Consider the following 20,789-nt stretch of genomic DNA (forward strand, 5'->3'; position numbering starts at 1 on the left):
AAAGAATCTTATTCTTATCTTAAGCTTCATAAAATGTAAGTGGGTTTAGCACAATTTAAAACGGATTTTTATGGCTATGTCATTACAGAGTATAATCTCAAGGCAACCACTGACAACAAACAGATTATGTTATGACCTGATAGCGTTTTTTTTGTTTATAGCAGACAGTTCACATGTTTTAGCAGGAAAAGCAGTGACTGATCACATTAAAGGTCCAATGTGTAAAAAAATCTGCATGTATGTGCCCTTCACACACCGTAAGCCCTCATAAAATGCAATCAGTGCTGATCATACTTCAACAACAATTATTTATTTAAACATGAATAACCTTAAATTATTGACTAAAATAATACTTGTCTTGGCTGGACTCGATTAACTCGATTAAACTGTGCATGTAAACGCGTTCCAGTTAAGAAGTCTGATGCAAATATACTAACTCGGGATAGCCATTGTTAGCTAATGTAAGCTAACAGTTTGCCTCACTTTTTTGTCTTTCTGTATCTTTATTGTCTCTTTAAAAGTTTGTCAAAGATGCATTTGGAATCAAAATAATGGTTAGTGCTGCCTCAAAATTTCCTATGGGCCACATGTAGCCCCCCACCCCAATCAAGTTCATGCAGCCTGCCACTGAATATCAAGTTGTTATGAATTATTTCTATGTTTTGTGTTTTTGATTCATTAAGAGTCATTTTGCATCATATACGTGTTTATACTGACAATTATTTTTCCTTCCATGTCAAAAAAAAACACTTTTATTTCTAAATTATGTGAAATATAATCGTAAATATTGTCATTTTGATGTCTTTTTCTCAAAAAGTTAGACTTCTTTCCCCTTTTGACCTACTGACCAAACTAGACACTCAATGGGCCCCCACGTTATTTTAAATGTAAACTTTGGTATCTTCAGGGTGGCCATTTTGAATTCACAGGTGTCATCATCGTTGCATTCTGTACAAGACATGAGGTAATTGTTAAAACATGCGTTTCCTGTTTTAATGATTGTTTGATTTGACAACCAGGGCAGTTACATAAGGAAATGAGAAAGTGTGTGTGTGTGTGTTTTAAGACGTTTTTAAGACTTTAATTCAAGACTATGATTTTATAACCACTAAAAGCTGGAGTCGCTCCGTGGTTCGTTTACACCGATTTCTGTATTTAACAATAGCCGGAAAACACTGAGAAGAACTGTGGAACAAACAAGTGTAACACATGGTGTAACTACACCACTTTCTCTTGAAGACGGAAATGAAGACGGTGTAAAGACAAGTTAACTTGACGACACTCACTGGGCCCATTTCTCGAGAATCACGTGGTTACGTGTGCGTGCGACGGTATATAACCCAACCTGCCCTCGAGAGAGGGGTTGTACTGTATTTGATGTCAACGCAGAGAACAACACGCAGAGCAGTGATTTGTGTGGATTAACTTTACATTTCTGATTATTTAACAGAGGACAGACATAAAGGTGAGCCACTGTGTTGTTGTCTACATGTGGACAGAGGAAAAAAGCTTTTTTTTAAACTTAGTTTTGGCTTAGTTATTGCTAGGTTTCGTTTTTCGTGCTGTAATGTAAGTCAAAAACAGAAATGAACGGTTGTATTTAACCAGTTGTTGATGTAATAAACTAACTAACTAACTAGCCAACTAACTAATCACATAACTCCAGAGTCTTGAAGGAACAGAGAAATTTAGTTTTAGGCAATTTATACGTACTACATTGACTTCCATTAATTTAGTCAGCCTAGTAAAAGCCTACTGTACTGTACTGTATAAATATATATGACATACAGTAATTTTCTATGTTTTCTTGTTTTTGTGAAAGGTGGTCTCATACTGTAAATGTGAATTAAGCACTATATATGTGTGAAATATATGAACATGTTTTTCTTCTATGCATTACTTACACATACAAACTCCATTATGGCAATTTCAGAGTAATATATGACCATATTTTTTATTTTTTATTTTATTTTTTTATTTTGATGTATGTAGCACTTTGAGATTGTTTGTTCAATATAAAGTACATTACAAATAAAATGCATTATTATTATTATTATTATAAAGGTCATATATACAAAATGGTTTCTTTATTTTTAAGTAGACATTCACAGAAAGTATGACCTTAACTGTAACCAGTTAATGCCTAAGATGTGAATAGTGGTAAGGTTTATGTAGTTCCTCAGTAATGACGTTCTGCCTCAGTAGGACCAGGTTTTGGTCTCTATGAGGACTACTTCATGCCAGGAAATGTCCTAGACAAATAGTCCAAACAGAAATGTAATGCAGTAGTATGTGACACATGTAGAGTGATATTGTCACCTAAATGCTGTTATAGCTTTAGAACCTAAGACAGTGAAATACCTGTAGTAAAGTTGATACATACAGTATGTGTGTGTGTGTGTTCTTACAGATGGCCCAGTGGGAGGAACTGCTGAGGCTGAATTTACTCCAGGGCCAGTTGAGCAATCTCTACGAGACAAAATTCCCCAGACACATCCGTCACTGCCTGTGCTTCTTCATCGAGGGCCAGGACTGGTGAGAGAACAAGACATGCAACATTATGTCAGCCTTTCACTCTGCTTTTACTTGTGAAGTTTAATAACAGATATTATGCACACGCACACGGTCCACAAAGGAGAGTGGTAAATACAGCATTTGTGGGTACTTTTTTATCCTTTATCCTTCTGAATAGTTCATATCCTTTTCTGTTACACCTAATATTATTCAATAATATTACAGATTATGCATGTTTGATTAAAAACAACATTTTACAGTGGAGAAAATGATTGCAAATATTCTCTTTTGTAATTGCTTGATGTAAAAATCCCATTGAGATACAATTACTTGTTAATTTGCAATCATTTTTACTAATGTTTTATGAAGTGAGTCCTCATTCAGCTCATTTAAGATGCCGAAACCCTTTATTACCCTTTAATGAAATGCTGATTTTCTCTCTTTAGGGACTCTATAGCTGTGGATGAAAACAAAGCGAGGGCTTGTTTCAAGAATCTCCTCATGCATTTGGAACATCGTTCTGTCCAGGAGAGCAACATTCTGCAGGGACCGGATTTTCCGGGGATGAGCGACTACTTGGTGGTAGGGAGGTCAACTTGTTATATGGACCCAACATTGCGAGGCATATTTGCATTTTGGATGATAGTGGCAGTATTCTTTTTTTCCTTTTTACTCAGAAACACTTTCAAGACAAGCCACTGCACCTGGCCATGATCCTCTCTGAATGTCTACAGGAGGAAAGGAAAGTCCTGGCTTTAGCCTCCCAGAAACAGGTAAAGTGGATGATAAAACGTCATATGTTGACATTTTCCAGAGTAAATGACATAGAAATGGGTCAGACATGTTCAACAGTGGGAAAACTCAACTTTCTGGAAATTTAACCAGGGCCCGCTACGTGACAATTTCCAGTAAATGTCTGAATTCAAGCCCCAATTAACTATTATTTTCGTCGTCAATTAATCTGGAGTTAATTTTCTAGATTATGCGAGTACTTGTTTCGTAAAATGTTGATTGGTCTTTCCCAAGCCTGGAAATGAAGATGTTCTGAAATGTCTTGTTTTGTCCACAAACAAAATGGTTTTAAAAATATTCACATTAACCCTCGGGTCGTGTTCGGGACAAATCTGACCGATTTAAACTTAAAACACTCATAAATATTGTGTTTTACATCCGATTGCCTCAAGGCCTCATGATATCCTCCACACAATGCAATTGAACATATAAAAAGTGACGATCACCTCTTTCATTGAATTTTGAGTGTTTTAATCAACTTTGTTACACCTGTGGTGTTCCCGGTCAAAAGTGACCGTCATAGGAAATGAATGGGAATCCAGGCTATATTCATCCATCAGACAGAAAACATCCCCATACACACCACCCCAACTCACTCACTCATTCACTCACTCACTCGCTCACTCACTCACGCACACATTTCAGACTGAACAATGTCTTTTGCGGGTTCACATCTCGTTCCCGTGCTTATGTGCCGATCCTTCCACGTGAACCAACTTCCAGATGAAACAATGTATCATTTTCACACAGACCCCTCTATACAGTAGCTTGATGTTTGCCTTGCACTCCTTTTACTCGGAGCACAATGAGTAGGCGACTGACCAAGAGGTTCTCTGTGGAAGAGGTTCTCGTCCAGCTTTTTGGACACGATGAAGAGGGCACTGAAATAGATCCAGAGATAGAGGAGGATGTCTCCGAAGTGGAAGACAACACTGATTTGGATCCAAACTATGAGGAGATTGCCCAGTCAACAGATGAAGAGGGAGAGGCACCTGAAGAACAGGCACCTAAAGAGAGTCAGTCCAGTCCAAAAGTGGAGACTTGCTCTGGTCTTCATCCCCCCGGGACAGAGGAAGTAGAGCTGGAGTGGAAAATGTCATAAAGATGACGCCAGGGCCAACACGATATGCAATATCTCGTGTCGATGACATCAAGTCCAGCTTCCAACTCTTTTTACTAGAGTCCATTGAGGGAATTATACTCGAAATGACAAACCTGGAAGGGAAGCGTGTGTTTGGGGACACCTGGAAAGAAATTGACCTGGTAGAACTCCAAGCCTACATAGGTCTGTTGATTTTAGGAAGATTATATCGATCAAACAATGAGGCTACAAGAAGTCTGTGGGATGCAGAGTCTGGCAGGCCTATATTCCGGGCAACTATGTGTTGTGCTGGACATGACAACCGGTCTCCAAGGGCATAATATCACAATATTGTTTGCAATATCAATATCAATATTGTTTGCAAGGCCCACTCTGACCTGAGTGTCACATGCCAGTCATGTGCATGAATACACACACACACACACACACACACACCTTCATGCTGAGTTTTGTCTTTGGTTTTCCATTTATTTTTTCCATTACATGTTCATTTTGTAATATATTTTCAGTGCCGATTTGTATTTTCACTTCAGTTATTTTATGTCTAATGCTGTAAATTCAAGTTAAACAGTACTTTGCAACATTGTTCACAGCTAAAGAGTATATTGAATACATTTGTGGTGAAAAATGTTTTTTTGTCGTAATTTAAGAGCAGTTAAAACAGACCGGTCAATTTTGACCGGGAACACTAAAGTAAGAGGCGGGAGATGAACACGACCCGAGGGTTAAAGGAGCTGAAAAATATATCTCATAGCTTTTTTTTATTATTGACAAATTCAAAATAGAAAAATAAATTAGTGATGGATTAATCGAATAATCGGAGCAGCCCTAGTTTGGATTGATATTTATGGACGTCTCATCATGTAAAAAAAAAAAGTAACAGAACTCTCTTTGTTTGTATCAGGATTGTGGAATTTCAGCTGTGGAAGAAAAATGGAAAGTGTTGGACAACAGAGTGCATGATCTCCAGAGACAGACTTTGGTAAACTCACTCGGTCTTTCTCCTGATGTCACAGTGGTTAAACATACCTAATTATTCATTAATTGTTTTTAAATGTGCAAACATCAACGCAGGAGATAAAGAAGGAAACAAAGTCACTGGAGGTCCTGTATGAAAACTATGACTACATAGAGAAGAGCTGGCAAAGCAAAGGTATGAGAGGAGACGTGAAGAAACAGATGACGCGTATAATGTGAGTTCACGCTCTCATGTTGCCCTCATTGTCATTTCCAGCAGAGCAGTGTGTCGGATTGGCCCATGCCACTGTGAGAGAGAGGTGTCTGCAGCAGGCCAGTTTTATCATACAAACAAAGCAGGTACTATCAATTCATCTTCAATTATTTCTAAAACATTCAATACGTTTCTTTTCACTCCTCAGAAATTCAGCATTCTTCTATTTTCATCAGTATAACTGCATTTCAGTAGTGTAAAACAAAATTGGTAGTACTCAAAGGCAGGTTGCAGAAACAGAGTAAACGTGAAATGTGACCTGAAACAACAAACAAAGAAAATGAACCAAAATAAGACTAAATACTCTAGAGTCTAGGGAGGCAGGGACAATCAGACACAGGTGAATCACATCAGGGTGGGACAGAGAAAAGGGAAAGACAGGACAGGAAGTCAAACTTAACAAGGTACACACACAAGGAAGAAGTGCAAAATAAAGCAGGAAACAAGGAAAACAGGGAACCAGAAACAAATTCCAGTCCAATTAGAATTAATGTTCAACAAAAAGTGTCTGATAATTATTGGCTTAACATTGGCCTCTGTTCTTAGCCTCTGGGAATCAGTTGCTTATTGCAATTTATGATTTCAGAATAAGGTGGATAAAAAAAAAAAATGAACATTGAAGTCCAAACCATGCACTCCTGTTTTCAAAAACAACAACAGTCTCTGCAGCGTCAGCATCCGCACCACGTGTGTAATGCTTTTGTTCTGTGGCTACAGATGGTGCTTGTGGATATATGGAAGATTTTACAGCAGGCAGACCAGATTGTGGCAGTGCTCACTGATGTCGAGGTGCCCGAGTGGAAGCGCAGACAGCAGATGGCCTGCATCGGAGGTCCAGTGGACACGAGTCTGGACCACCTCCAGAAGTGGTAAGAACGTACCAGCCCGCTACCACGCGACAATGTTCAAAGTGATGGAGTTGGATAACACATACTGTGCTTGGTGCGCCCCCTGTGCCCAGAGATGGCAGTAGATCTATAACTCCTGTGTCCAGTGATGGAAAAATCACTGATTTTTTTTCTATGAAATTTGGTTTGGGTCGTGAGCAGTTTACAGAGTGACACAAACTTTTTGTTTCTTGTTGGGAAAGACAGTCTGACATTGACATAAAGCAGCTTTGTTAAAGTGGTTAAAATCTCTTTTTTTTTATCCATGTGTCTTCTGGCAGCCATGTTTTCACTAGTTGTCTTTCCATTACCCTTAGAAATGTGCAAAACCTCTCAAACCTCTTGTAAAAACACTTTTTATACTGTCATGAGGTAGTTTTTCAGACATGTCTGTATAAAACTTTATTGATGAAGTGTAATGGACACACTTGTTTTTCGCATTTAAACGAGGGCCTTTGTCTTCTGTTGAAAACAATCACAGCAACAGCAGTGGTGGCAATCGAGACCGCTGTTCCAAAACCATGGAAGCGCAGAAAAATGCTTTCAGCCATCTTCCTCAAAGTGGAGTCTCGCGGGACAAGATTTAATAAGGAAAAAAGGGATGTTGCGAGACTAGAATTATGCTTCAATGGAAACGCCTGCAAGTAGCAATTGTATTTTATTTTTAAAAAAAAATCAGTAATGGAAACACAACTACAAAGGGTGTTTCTGCCCCTCATGAGGTTCTAGTAGCAGGGAGTACGCCATGCAATCAGCTAGCGATTATTTTCATAATCGATAAATCTGTCGATTATTTTCTCGATTAATCGTTTGGTCCATAAAATATCAGAAAACCTTAAAAAATGTTGATCGGTGTTCGTAAAATCTGTAAAATAAGGCAAGGCAAGTTTATTTCTAATGCTCCATTCCTACACAAGGCAGGTCAGAGTGCTTAAGTTTGCCTGTGTGTGCGCTTGTGTTGTCATGTGCAGGTTCACAGCTGTGGCAGAAGTGCTAATACAGGTGCGACAACTGCTGCAAAAACTAGAAGACCAGAACAAGAAGTACAACAGCCACGATGCCTCCAGCCCCCCTGCAGACACCGAGACGTTTGCTCTGTCCTTGCTCACAAAGCTTCTTGAAAAGTGAGACATGGCGCCTGGACTCGTCTTTGTTATGTTACTGTACACTGCACACATTTCTGATGTGTGCATTTGCGTTGCAGTGCCCTCGTTGTTGAGAAACAACCCATCATGTCAAGTATACCACAGCGACCTCTTATCCTGAAGACGGGAGTGCGGTTTACAGCGACAGTCAGGTGACACTGAACTTAACACAACATTGTAAGAAGTTTTAGGGTTAATTAAATCATTTTCTACTGAGGAGTCACTTCCGCTCTGTCAAGGTTTTGTTTGACTCCTTAGATTTTTGTCCTTACTTGGACAGTGACACGACTCTGACGTAGCACAAATACTTTGTAGCTGGAAATGTTCTTTATCAAGCACTTGTCATCCTCTTAGGTTTTTGGCAAACCTGCCTGAATTCAAGTGCCTGCTCAAAGTCAAACCCGTTTTTGACAAGTAAGTCAAGAAACACCTTCATAAACACAATCTTCCCTTTTAAAACGTGGTTTATTTTTCTCTGATCAATCTTTCTGTGTCCCCTTTTCCCTGAAATTAAGGGGTGTCGAAGAAACCATGATCATGAATTGGTAGGTATAAAAGCTTCCTGAATCTCATTCTCAGTCATGTGGATTGATTGGTGATTCATGGTGTTTTTTTTTTATTTTTTAGCTTCCGGCAGTTTGATTTCAACAGGGACAATAGTAAGGTGATGGATGTGGACTCTCCCAATGAAGGTCTGGTGGCAGAGTTTGCACACATGGTAGGAAAAAGTGCTGCTTTTAAATATTACTATGATTATTATTATTATTCAATCATGTAGGTTTACTTTAAAATATGCCTTTCAGTCACTCAAGGAAAACAAAGCAAGAACCAAAGGATCGTCTGAGGTAAGAGAGAATTCTGTGTGATTCTCACGTTTTATTTTTTTAATTCTCCCATTTGAGGAGGTTTGAGTGTCTTTTGCTGCCTTCATTAGATTCATCTGGGAGTCATCGAAGAACTCCACTTCATTAAGTTCCTGACAAGGTTTCGATACGCTGGAGTGAATTGTGACATAGAGGTGAGTGAGCAGCGAGGCACATTTCAGTGTCATTGTTGTCCAAATGCCAAACTTCAAACACTGGCGGAAGATAAGCCGTGTGAGGGGAACGGTTCAGTTTGGTACAGTACGGTACATATTTTCCACTACGACGCGGTTTAGGTTGCATCTCCACTACAAAAAAAAGTACCTACTCAACGTGGGCGGAGTCATCACTGCACAGCTGCATGAAACTGTGGTGACTTTGTTTACATGCGACACACGCACAAAAACGAGTGACTATTGACTTGTAAAGCTGTTGTTTGTTGTTTGTATTTGTTCAGTACTTCCTCCATGACCGGAGCACAGACTCCTTCTGACAGTCACTGGAGAGCGGCAGGGTTTGTGATGCCGGTCGCCACTCGCCGAAATCCAGGCAAAGCATGCAGACTATTCTCATACAAAGCTTTACGTCTTGTTGAGACAAACAGCCACATCTTTGTCGTTGAAACGGCACAACGTCACGCTGCGCGCAGCCAAGTAAAGATACTGTTTTCAGTCGAAACACAAGCCCGACACAAGGTTTTACCAATCCAAACTGTACCGTACTGTACCAAACGGAACCGCGCCATTATGGGAACACAGCATTCATTGACTGGTGCCCTCTTGTGTTGGCACAGGCCTGCTCGCTGCCTGTGGTCGTCATCTCCTCCACAGCTCAGATTCCCGCTGCCTGGGCCTCTGTCATGTGGTACAACTTGCTGTCCACCAGCGAACCGCGGGTAACACCATCACACCTCAACACAAACAAATGTGAACAGGGATCTGCTGGTCTTCATACTTCTGGTCCATTCCCTTGTGTATTATACATTTTAGTGATTTCTCTGCATTTATTCATTGCTGAATGTGTTGAGTCCACCGTCCGGGTCACTTTGCTGGCTCTGTGTCTTTTATCACTGCAGGAAAAACACGAGTTCAGCTCCTTTGTTTGTTTTTTGTTTTTTTTAGAACCTGCTGTTGTTTGTCGACCCTCCTCCTCTCACCTGGCAGCAGCTGTCGCAGGTCCTGAGCTGGCAGTTTTTATCTGTCGGCCAACGCGAACTCGATGAAAACCAGCTCTTAATGCTCAGGGAAAAGATTGTGGGTGAGTATTTCACTGCTTTCAAATTCTCACGGAACCATTGTTTAAATTGACTCACAAATATGTCCAGTTACGGTCAGGATGTATGTTTTAATCTGATTATTGCTTATCTACAGTGTCTTCTACAGACTCTTTATGTCTTAATCTAGAATATTTCTGTCACTTTGAGTATATTTGCATACATTTCTCAAACTCAGCTTACCAATGTGACACTTTCCTGTGACTGTGTTCCTTCTCAGATAATCCTGATGGTCTTGTTCACTGGAGCAAGTTCAAGGTAAATGTTGAGCAAGTTCAGTTCATCATTCCCTCGTTTAAGAATGAGATTTTAATCCCTGAAGAAATCAGTGAGGAGTGAGGACATTTTGGCTGGTCCTGACACCTTTAAAGGCCTTTTTGGTGGTTAAGACCTGGTTTTAGGGTTAGGGTTAGAATTAGGTTTAAGTTAGATTAGGGTTAGGTGTGTGTACCTGGTATTCCTTATGTTGTGGGGACCTAAATATGTCTTCACAGTCACATGATGGGGACTTGTCTTCCTTATGGGGACAAAAATCAAGCTCCCATAATGTAAATTACTACATGTCCATACTTGTGTATGTGTGTTATGACTCTTCTCCTCTCAGGAAGTCTTTTTGCTTTCTTGTGTACCAGAATGACAGCACCTGGATTTGGATCGATGGAATCTTGGATTTGATTAAAAGACACTTGGCGGATTTTTGGCGGGATGGGTAACTTGCATCTTTTTTTCCTGTTAACACTCTAAAATCTCTGTAAAACTGTACTATCTTACGTCATGTGACCCTTGTCTACATGTGCCAGGTACATCATGGGGTTTGTGAGCAGGAAGACAACACAGGTCCTGTTGCAGGAAAAACAATCCGGGACTTTTCTGCTGCGCTTCAGCGAGAGCATCAAAGATGGGGCCATTACCTTCAGCTGGGTTGAACACACCAACGGTGGTATGTTTCTAACATAAATGTGTGGTTTTTTAATAAAGTGAACATAAGTACGTAAGAGGTTGAATAGCCACCAGGGGGCGACTGTACCATGGTGTTTGTATAAAGTGCTAGGGCTGTAACTAATGGTGTATTTGCATATAATTGGAGGATGTGAGATATAATCTCAGGTGATCGCTGTCAAACTTAGCGCTGTTCACTTGTGATTAGATCTTTCAGAGCAGAAGAAAATGTGTGTTTTGCACGTCCACGTTTTATCCAGATTCGTTTTGAATGTCTGGATAGAAAAAACGAAAAATAAAACCGAAAACAAATCAGAGTCATATGTTTATGTTTGAGATGTTTATCTTATCCGGTTTCTCACAACAGACTTCAAGTTCTTTCTTCTGCTTCTTCTCTTAAGGCGACACACACACACTACAGCAGAACACCAGAGTTGTCGAGCTTGGATTTATGGCTCTTAACAGGGAGCCCGACCTTGAGGAGCGCATTCCTCTCACAGAGCCGTTCAAAAGACTCGGCTCGTTCTTATGTTTAATTGTTTTTTGAGAAGCCAAACAGGTTGTGACTCATTTGTAATCAAGAAAATAATCACTGGTTGTAATTATATGGTAAGATTTGGATCAGAATGATTCAAACTTACACATCCCACCAATATATACTTCATTATATTTTCATTTGGTTTGTGTTGTCATTGTAAACATTCCACAAGGTGGCGCCATATCCTCAGTGAGATCACTATTTTGGCCTTTCCCCTCACCGCGGATGGTTTTTTGGCACATGTTTAAGCATTTTGTTTTCTCTTGACTGTCGTTCCCCAGAAGCTGCTACGTTTCCTCAATTTGGCAGTGTTATTGTAACACGACGCTCGCAACTTTATCTCTTCCTCCTGCCTTTGTGTCTGTCAGTCTGTCACACAACCCATGCAGACAGGCTGGCTATGTCTGGACACACAAAATCCAATTTGATCACATGCAGTGTGATTTGAGAAAATGCCAAATCACTACATACAGTATCTCAAGGCACTTACAATACAATATAATACAATATTATAAAGGGAGGAGAAAATAAGAAAACAAACTCACTTTTAACAGGAAGAAATCTTTGACAGAACCGGACTCAAAGATGGGGGACAGAGGAGAGGTGGGGGACAAAAAGGGGGAAGAGACAGAAGACAGTTAACATCAGTCAGGATGGTTTTTAGTTTTAGTTGTTGCAATACTGACAATAGTGCTACTAGTTATTCTAATAATAATAATAATGATAAGAAGAAGAGACTCACAACTGGATGTGGATCCTGCAGCTTAGGAGTCCCAGGTACCTGCAATGAGGACAGAGAGAGTGAGGACAGGGAGGAAAAGCACAAACTACAGCCTGAACACAGCCTTGGAAGCTTGTTTGCTCACCTCTCTTCATCTCTGGTTCCTCTACAGAGTCCCGCGTGCACGCAGTGGAGCCTTACACCAAGAGGGATCTGTTGGCCTTGTCTCTGCCAGACATCATTTACCTCTACAGTATGAGAGAACAGGGGAACAGGACCAGGAATCCTCTGTGCTATCTTTACCCAGACATCCAGAGGGACGCCGCTTTTGGACGCTACTACAGCGCTGGTACTGTGTCATGTTTGACTTCCACTCTCAAGAACATTTAATTTCAGTGCAAAAAAGACAGGGGTTGTTTTTAATGTGTTCTTTTACAGAGGTGACTGGTTATTTATACATCATGCACTTACTTTAACATTGTCTAAACACCTTTGTTTTTACAGAAAAGTTGGCCCCTAAAAAGGACGTTACTGGTTACATAGACAGAAAACTGGTCCCTTTCTCAGTGTAAGTTACATTGTGACATTTGCTTCGCTCACATTTGACTTCCGTATGTTTTTTGTTTCCTGCTGCACAAAAAACGTTGATGTTGTTGTTGTTGTTTTCATGCACAGCTATCCGACACCACCTTCATCTCCACCTCAGAACATGGAAGTCGACTGGGACAACTGTGTGGGTAGACGTTTTCTGCCCTTTTAAAACAAGAAGAAACTTCTCACGTTTCTCATCCCAACGACGTTTGTTTTGACTTGTAGGCCGAGAACGATCAGCTGTTTCAGGATCTCTTCAGTGATCTCCTCGATTTACCCGGATCTCCTCTCATCTTGATGTCTCCACCACCAACTCAGGTCAACCTTCCTGGCCACAGCAGCCCTTTTTGTGGTTCGGCTGATGTAGGTCACATGATATAGGTCACATTTTGATTTTACTCACTAAAGTAACACAGTAATGTAGCATACTACATTTGATACCAAGTAATACATTAACTATTTATTTTTAAAAAGTTGTTATGAGTAACTTATAAAACGCTGGTGGCGAGTGACGGAGATTGGGATTAATTTTAGGGCTGCAACTAACAATTGTTTTCATAATTAATTAAATCGGTTGATTCTTTTCTCAATGAATTGATTGTTGTGTTTCCAAAAACCAAAGTTATTCACTTCTAAAGACGAAAAATTTGTAAAACGTGTTCTAGGGGTTGAGGAATTCATCGCAATTTTATCATAGTCGCAATATGGTGATATTTCTTAAAGCCAAAGTACGTCAAAATATAATTTTAGATTAATTATTGTCTTAATCTATACAAGTGTTATTCTGACTGAAGAGAAGATCGTTGTTTCTCACAGAGCTGCAGAAATAATCACATAGAGATAATTTTTCGATATTCATCACAATCACAATTAGATATTTAGTCAAGACTTAAACCGACAATTCGATGATCGAAATAGATGCCGATTCATTTAGTCGTCGATGACTTTGTTGCAGCCCCTTTTTTTAATTCGTCTCGTTTTCCCCCAGTCTCCGGGTTGACCTCTGAGCATGGAACTGAAGCAGTGTTGTCTGTGTGATCGCGTTAATGAAAGTATTGTATTTGTGCTTTTTTTGGACAAAGGACAAAACACGAGAAGTGACATGATCAGGGAAATAGTTAAAGCTCAGTTTCATGTCGAGAGGTCACCTGCTCAGCTTGTACTGTAATAGTATATCTCACCGTCACGGTGCTGCCTCCGGTCTCTGGTGCTGACTCTGGTTTCCAGTGTGCTGGGGTTTGTGTCTTTGCATATTTGCATATGTCTGACTGGGCTAAAAATTTGTGAACTAGACTTTACCCCCAAAATTGATGATTTTAATCAGTGTTTTCACATAGTTTTAAAGACAGTGAACGATCATGACCCAAATTAAAATGTCTGTAAATTTTGTGCACGATGTAACAAAAAAAACCTAATGTTTTGATTTGGTGAACAAGTCGTTTTTTTTAAAGAGATGTTTTGTAAATGAACTAAATAACAGAAAATTCTGCAAATTGTGTTTAGGGACACACAAAAATCTCCCGTGACTTATGTGTGGGCCCCGTCCCAGTCTTGGGACACTGATTTAGATGAAATGTCAAGGTGTAAGCAATGTTATTAACATGTTGGGAAATGTAATTTCCTCTCAGGTATGAAGAAATAAAGACAATGCTGTACTACAGATGATTTTTATTGATTTTTTTCTTTTTTACTTTGTTTAATAAAATAAACATTTGAATGCCTTCCACTTCTAAAATGCAGCATGAACCGCATCACACAGTACTGATATTAACAGTTATTTTGTTGTTATTGTCATCATTATTTTTATTATTATTATTATTATTATTATTTTAGGACAAAAAACATTCATTGGTCAACTGCTAGGTTTCAGGAATGTGGGAGAAAACTCACACGTCAACTTCCTCTAAAACTCCACACGCAAGTTTTCCACACCGGAAAAGTACCACACAACTGCTACACTACCAACACACCGACTGAAATATGCGTCATTTTATACTTTTTTATATTGTTATTTCTGCTCGATTTTTACTAGCACTTACATAAATAAACAGCAGCTCCATAAGCAACGTGCGTCACTAATGGTTTACCTGATGAGAGAAATGGTTGTTAGTAAGTGTCAGAAATGACATTAAAAACCAAGGCTCTAAAAAAACTCAAAATGCCCCTGAGGGGCCACAAGAGCTTCAAGTCTGGTCAGTAGGGGGCAGTCAAGTGACAACACTTTTTACATAGTTTGAAAATAAAAGCCTGTGTTTTGGTACATAATGCTATATGATTCACAATAAAAAATAACATTTATGGTGGAAAATGTATCTATAAATATCAAAAACAAACATTTAAGTGGTCCTTTAAATGCTCTGATTAAACATAATTAATGGGGTAAAAAATAATCCCACATCAGAAAATATTAACCCCTTAAAATGATCCAATTCCTTTTGAGATTGGCCTCTTAATCATGACACCAATTTAGAATAAAGGAGCTAAAAACTTGGTTGTTGTTGCGTTTTTGTTTTTTTTTTTACTTAAAAGTATTTAATAATTTGAAAATAGATTGAATTAACCAGATTCTATTATTTCTTTTGTCTCTCCAGACTTAAAACACCACAAATGACCATTCTTGCCCGTCAAATAGTTCATTTAACAAGACCAATATACACACATACATGACGGTATACACATACCTGTGTGAGTGTGTGTTCTCTAAGAAAACACCCTGAAAAAAATAGAACTACAGCAAAAATAAAACCCCCTATAATAATATGTCTTAATTACAAACACAACAAATAACACGCTCTTCTATCTAAATAGAATTATATACATTCAAAGGGATTCCTGTGAAATAAATACACACTGCCTCTATAATGCGAGTGAATTCTGAATCTTTTTTGGGACATTAATCTGTCGCTGACGTTAAAGCTGCTGCTGCTGCTGCTGCTGCTGCTTATCGCCTCACAACATTCAGCAGAACGACGTGGGCATAAAAGAGATTTCCACACTGAACATGATACTACTTTGTCTTAGAGGTAGGCCGATTCATTGCATTTTGCCATTTTTGTTACACGTGATGTGTTTTTGTTCTCAAAAGTCACTCAAACTTGATTTGTACGGAAGAGTATTAGTGCCACATTGAAAGAAAGAAAAAAAGAATCAGAGTCAGAATTCTGAGATTAAATTAAAAATCTAAATTTTGAGATTATATAAAAAAAATCAGAATTCTGACTTTAACCTCAGAATTCTGACTTTTTATTTTTATTTTTATTTGTTGGCACAATTTTGTCACCCAAAACTTTTCTTTTTTTTAAAATTGAAAATATTATATAATATTGCATTTCCAGTGCGTGGGTTGTTCAATAAGTGGTGGCAACTGCTCCGATTCCTCAAAATTGAGCTTAAGAAAAACCCTGTCATCGGTCGACCTCTACTTTGTTTACATTTACACAAACAGAAACACATCATAATGTATACCATAATTTACACACACACACGCACACACACACACACACACCTTACTATCGTACAAAACTAATACATTTAATTTTACCTTTATAATAGCAGGTAGAGAGGAGAATAAACTAATGTGTTTACAGTAATGACACAGTTTGACAGTGGGTTATATATCCTGTAAACATCGTGGTTAAACCAGGGGCCTCAAACTCAAATAACCCAGGGGGCCAATGAACTTCTAGTCTGGTCAGGAGGGTTGGTCAAGTGAAAAATCAACTGGCTTTTTGAGTTTAAAATTCTCCATATTCCATCGTGGTATTGCAAACCCTTTCAAAATAAAAGTGTTTGTCTCCCTATAGGTCACAATTCTGCAAAAAATCTGTCATTCGTGTTATTTAACTTATTCTTATTCCTTAGGGACAATCTACCTGTCCAGTGGACATTATCTTTGGCTACAATTGTGTATATTGCATTTATAAATGCTGTCCATGTCTTAAATAAATAAACTTAAATATTCTCTACATACAGTAGTTCACCAAAGGGAGTTTGAGACCACTGGTCCTGGAGAGTACTGCTCTGGTGCTCTGATCACACATGAAATCCAGGAAGAAGAGCTTGAAACAGCCAGAGAAAGCAAAAGCCCTCCAGGTGAGTGAGGAGGGGAAAAGCCAAGAAACTAATTCATTACTATTATTATTATTATTATTATTATTGTTACCATTATGATTTGAAATGTGTGACAAAGTGAGTCCAGAGAAGTGTAGAGGAGCAGCAGCAGTAGTGAGTGGTGCATCAGCAGCACGTCTACAGCAGACTGTCCAGGCTCGTCTCACCGCTGCTCTTCTCATCAGTACCAGCAGGGGGACAGTGTCCAGCGTAGTAGTTCTGCAGGAACGTGATCACGTCCTGGTGGCCGAAGTGCACCGCTTCATCCATGGGCGTGTTGCCCCACCTGCACACAGGGAACAGTGATATATTTATATATCATAATAATCATATTTTCATCACGGATTCATCTGGCGATTATTATCTCAATTAATCTTGAGTACTTGTTTGGTCTGTAAAATGTCAGAAAATGACTGTCACGGACCTCCTGGACTTTAGTTGGCCACCAACCTTTTTGTTGACCATCTAGTTAAGGCTCTGTGAAAGGTTTTGGTTGGCCATCCTTTTTTTGTTTTTAAGTCTCCTTTTAAGTCTGTGTCAAAGCTCCACACTGCATAGTCTGTAAGTTGTTTGTTGCAGTACTTCATTGTTTTATGTATTGAAATATTTATTATTTCCGCAGCATGTTAAAAATAGTAATTATTTTTGTTCACTTGCGAGCATACTAGATATAGTAACTTAATTATGTTGTTAGCGTATCCACATGCTAGCCGCTAGTCATAATGTTAACTTACTAGCTAACTTACTCAGCTTGTATATTAATGCACCTACTAAGTTTATGTTTTGTTCTCTTTTGTAGTTGCACACTTGTTCATAAGACCAAAAAGATTAATTTAATAATCAATTAATCAAACAATTGTTCCAGTCCCAAATAATATATATATATATATATATATATGTAGCACATGATAAGCTAAACTTGTTTTGATGCTACATTTTACTCCCTACACCCTTAAAAGACTAAAGACTAAAGGGAATGGCCTCATGTAAAACTCTTGTGGTGAATGAATGAACCAATGAATGATTAAATGGACTCACCTGTCTCTGGGAACTGGGTTCACCTTACAAGCCTCCAGCAGGAAGCGAACCACCTCTGTGTGTCCTGAATAAGGAGCAGATGTAGAAGGAGACACGTGAGTGGACACAGGCTGACAACCTCACGCCTCCTGAGCCAGTTGTAACAGGAGGAGAACATGTAAAGTTTCTCCTCGCGTTTCACGAGTTTAGTCATCTGTAGTTGTGCTGATTTTTACTTGTTTACATGTGAAACGAGACAGATTCTCCTACTGACTGAGTCATTAGGGCCAAGTCGGGAATGGCGGGGGTCGAAATGGACGTTATCCGTGGCTTTGCAGTCATTTTCGTGGGGGTTAATGTGCATAAACACTCTTGAAAATGCAATAAGTGCATAGTGCGTTGCTCAAGGTCTCTATAGCGCCCCCTAAGGTGAAAACAGAGGCAAAATTGAGTTCCATGATAGACCAAGACGAAGAAAAAATGTCGACTGTAACCGTGGCCTTAACCCAACAGGAAGTCATCCATTTCTTGAAACTTGGTGTGAAGATGTTATATTTACTTGCAAATGTTTTATTTCTTTTATGAATGTCCGGCTTCATACTATCCGTACGACCCTGTGTAAAATAACAAAAAGCACCAACCATTGACAGCTATAGTGTCACACAGTGAGAAACAACAGTGAAGACAAACACGTCACCTTCAGCTGCTGCCACATGGAGCGCTGTCCTGCTGTCGTAGTCCCTCTGCTCCATGTCCATGGATGAAAGTGCAAACCTAAACACACACACACACACACATGTAGATGATGTAATTAATTAAGCTGTCAGTTTATTTGTCATCACTAATCTTAGAAACATCACATATTTAATTTGCTGCTTCATAATCTCGGGTGTTTTTACTGAACTATGACAAACTGCATGTGTTTACTAAGATCCTTAGAAATGGAATTAACTCCAAGATCTGTCCATCTGTCCAACTCTATCTGTCCATCCATCTCCATCCATCTGTCCATCTATCGATCATCTATGCATCTCTTATCTGTCCGGCTATCCGTCCATCATCTGTCTGTGCATCTCTATCTGTCCATCTATCCATCAAGGTATCTCTGTATCTCCATCTATTAAACAATCTTTGCAACTACAGTATCCATCTATTATCTAATTAATTAAAGTTTATCTGTCTTTCTCTGTATCCGTGTGTAGTCTGCCTCTCCATCTGTCAGGGTTAAATAAAGGTTGTCTCTACTGTCCATCCATCCACCTTTATATCTATCTATGAGATCGTTTTAATGACATTAATGACAAACACTACAATATTAACACGCTATAACACACACACACATTGATTCAAATCCAACAGAAATGTGAAGTGTTCCCGTTTCTGCCTCCATAGACCAAAAGTGTCTCATAAATCAGAGAGAGAGAGAGCGAGAGAGGAAATCATCCAGCACATGCGTGACTGACATTCACCCCCCGTGATTAAGAGATAGCACAAAGTGCTGAGTGAGAGACGAGGTGAGAGTGTGCGGTGTCGTTCAGTTCACCTCCTCAGTGCGGACACGTCTCCTGTGTAGGCAGCAAACAGCAGGTTGATCACAGACTTGACCTGTGAGTGGACACGAGTGAACACACAAACACAGAGAGAGAGAGGACATTTGCAGGAGGACCGTAATCATCAACCTGTTCACTGAATCATCATCAGCAGCAGCAGAGAGAACATTTAAACTTATGTTACTTTCACAAAAAAAGCATCTCATCGGAGGAAGAAATGAGACAAATACTTCTCTCTCTATTAATTCGAAGGACATCCGTCTGTCCATCTGTCCATCAGGCTTCACACTCGGCAGGTGACTCGCTAACTATCTCCAGTGTCCACTTTGCGGCGTTTGGACAAAATGGAATGCAACCGATATTTTCGCTAAACGAGACACTTCCCAACTCGTCTCACGTAGAGAAATTAACAGGAGACTGCCGTTCAATCTGAAGGTGGTTTACCGTGACAACCAGGGTAGACAATCACACTAAGGGTGGGACACACACTGGGGATGAACAGTATAATGTGACGGTTCATAAAGACAGAAGAGGCCAACATCGGTCAACACTTACCATCACACAGGAGCGAATCAGCTGCTTTGAGCAAAACTGGAAAGATTTCTGATCTGACCTTCAAGTCTCGAGTCTTAACCTTCAAGTTCAAATCTCGAGTCTTAACCTTCAAACCTCGAGTCTGAACCTTCAAGTCTCGAGTCTTAACCTTCAAACCTCGAGTCTTAACCTTCAAGTCTCAAGTCTTAACCAGTCTTAACCTTCAATTCTCGAGCCTTAACCTTTAAATCTCGAGTCTTAACCTTCAAGTCTCAAACAAGTCGGAGTCGAGTCAAAGGAAAATATTCCCAGATATTTAAATGTGATAAAAACAGTCATTTTGATTGAATGATTAAGGGGTGATTTAAGTCATTTGGTGTACTCTTCATATCTAAACATTAAACTGCTCAAATTTAATTGCAATTTCTCGTAACCTTTACTTAAAACCAAAAAACAACAAACGAACTGATATTAGATATTATAAATAGGTAAGAAAGTGTGGATTTTTCTGTATTTAAGTTTCAAATACCTTTTGAAAAAGCCAATATCCCTCATTTACTGCACACATTTTATCTTGCATTTCCGTCATGATCTACCTAAAAAATTAAAGTTAAATTAGACCTCACATTATTACATTACTAATCTGAAATTATATAATAAATCATATTATTTTTCTATAATTATTTTTCGTTTTATAGAATATTGATTTCACCAGCAATGTAATGTTTGCTCACTGTCATATTTATTTAGATATCTATCTATTTACAGTATTTTTTATACATGATTTATAGGATCCAACATAAACAAAGCTTTTACGGTTTCACACCAAGTATTTATGGCCTTGTTTTCCTCACAGGTGTCATCTGTCACAACCTGTGAAAACTATAGCAAACGCCGTGTGATCTTTGTTCCCAGTCTTAATCACCAGAGGAAAGAGTTGGAAAAACGCCTGTACAATACAGTTTTCTATTTTTTGAATAAC

At 39.1% G+C, this 20,789-nt stretch overlaps 2 protein-coding genes across 5 annotated transcripts in view; one reads left to right on the forward strand and one right to left on the reverse strand.

Moving 5' to 3' along the window:
* The first annotated feature begins 778 nt into the window (after window positions 1-778).
* On the forward strand, window positions 779-13,971 carry LOC122758564 (signal transducer and activator of transcription 1-alpha/beta-like). Of its 2 annotated transcripts, none has more exons than XM_044012822.1 (24): window positions 779-1,465; window positions 2,411-2,535; window positions 2,961-3,096; window positions 3,192-3,287; window positions 5,313-5,390; window positions 5,483-5,561; window positions 5,646-5,725; window positions 6,357-6,508; window positions 7,498-7,650; window positions 7,731-7,823; window positions 8,026-8,085; window positions 8,187-8,216; window positions 8,299-8,389; window positions 8,475-8,516; window positions 8,606-8,689; window positions 9,328-9,429; window positions 9,656-9,791; window positions 10,028-10,065; window positions 10,440-10,516; window positions 10,608-10,747; window positions 12,178-12,354; window positions 12,510-12,573; window positions 12,681-12,738; window positions 12,822-13,971. In XM_044012822.1, the coding sequence occupies exons 2-24, from the start codon at window positions 2,411-2,413 to the stop codon at window positions 12,975-12,977; spliced, it is 2,247 nt and encodes a 748-aa protein (XP_043868757.1). In that variant the 5' UTR covers window positions 779-1,465; the 3' UTR covers window positions 12,978-13,971. The 2 variants fall into 2 exon arrangements, with proteins under 2 accessions (XP_043868757.1, XP_043868751.1); XM_044012816.1 differs by having other exon boundaries at window positions 780-1,465; window positions 5,643-5,725.
* A 2,111-nt stretch (window positions 13,972-16,082) lies between these two features.
* Window positions 16,083-20,789, reverse strand: part of glsb (glutaminase b) — a 32,121-nt gene continuing 27,414 nt past the window's right edge. For all 3 annotated transcript variants that reach the window (XM_044012091.1, XM_044012081.1, XM_044012114.1), the window contains 4 exons: window positions 19,267-19,328; window positions 18,421-18,497; window positions 17,745-17,808; window positions 16,083-16,992 (listed from right to left, as the gene is read on the reverse strand). In XM_044012091.1, the coding sequence (XP_043868026.1) occupies window positions 16,845-16,992; window positions 17,745-17,808; window positions 18,421-18,497; window positions 19,267-19,328 (351 nt within the window). In that variant the 3' untranslated portion in view covers window positions 16,083-16,844. The remainder of the gene's footprint in view (window positions 16,993-17,744; window positions 17,809-18,420; window positions 18,498-19,266; window positions 19,329-20,789) is intronic.

Source organism: Solea senegalensis, linkage group LG2 (assembly GCF_019176455.1).
Source record: "Solea senegalensis isolate Sse05_10M linkage group LG2, IFAPA_SoseM_1, whole genome shotgun sequence".
NCBI classification, from domain to species: Eukaryota; Metazoa; Chordata; class Actinopteri; order Pleuronectiformes; family Soleidae; genus Solea; species Solea senegalensis.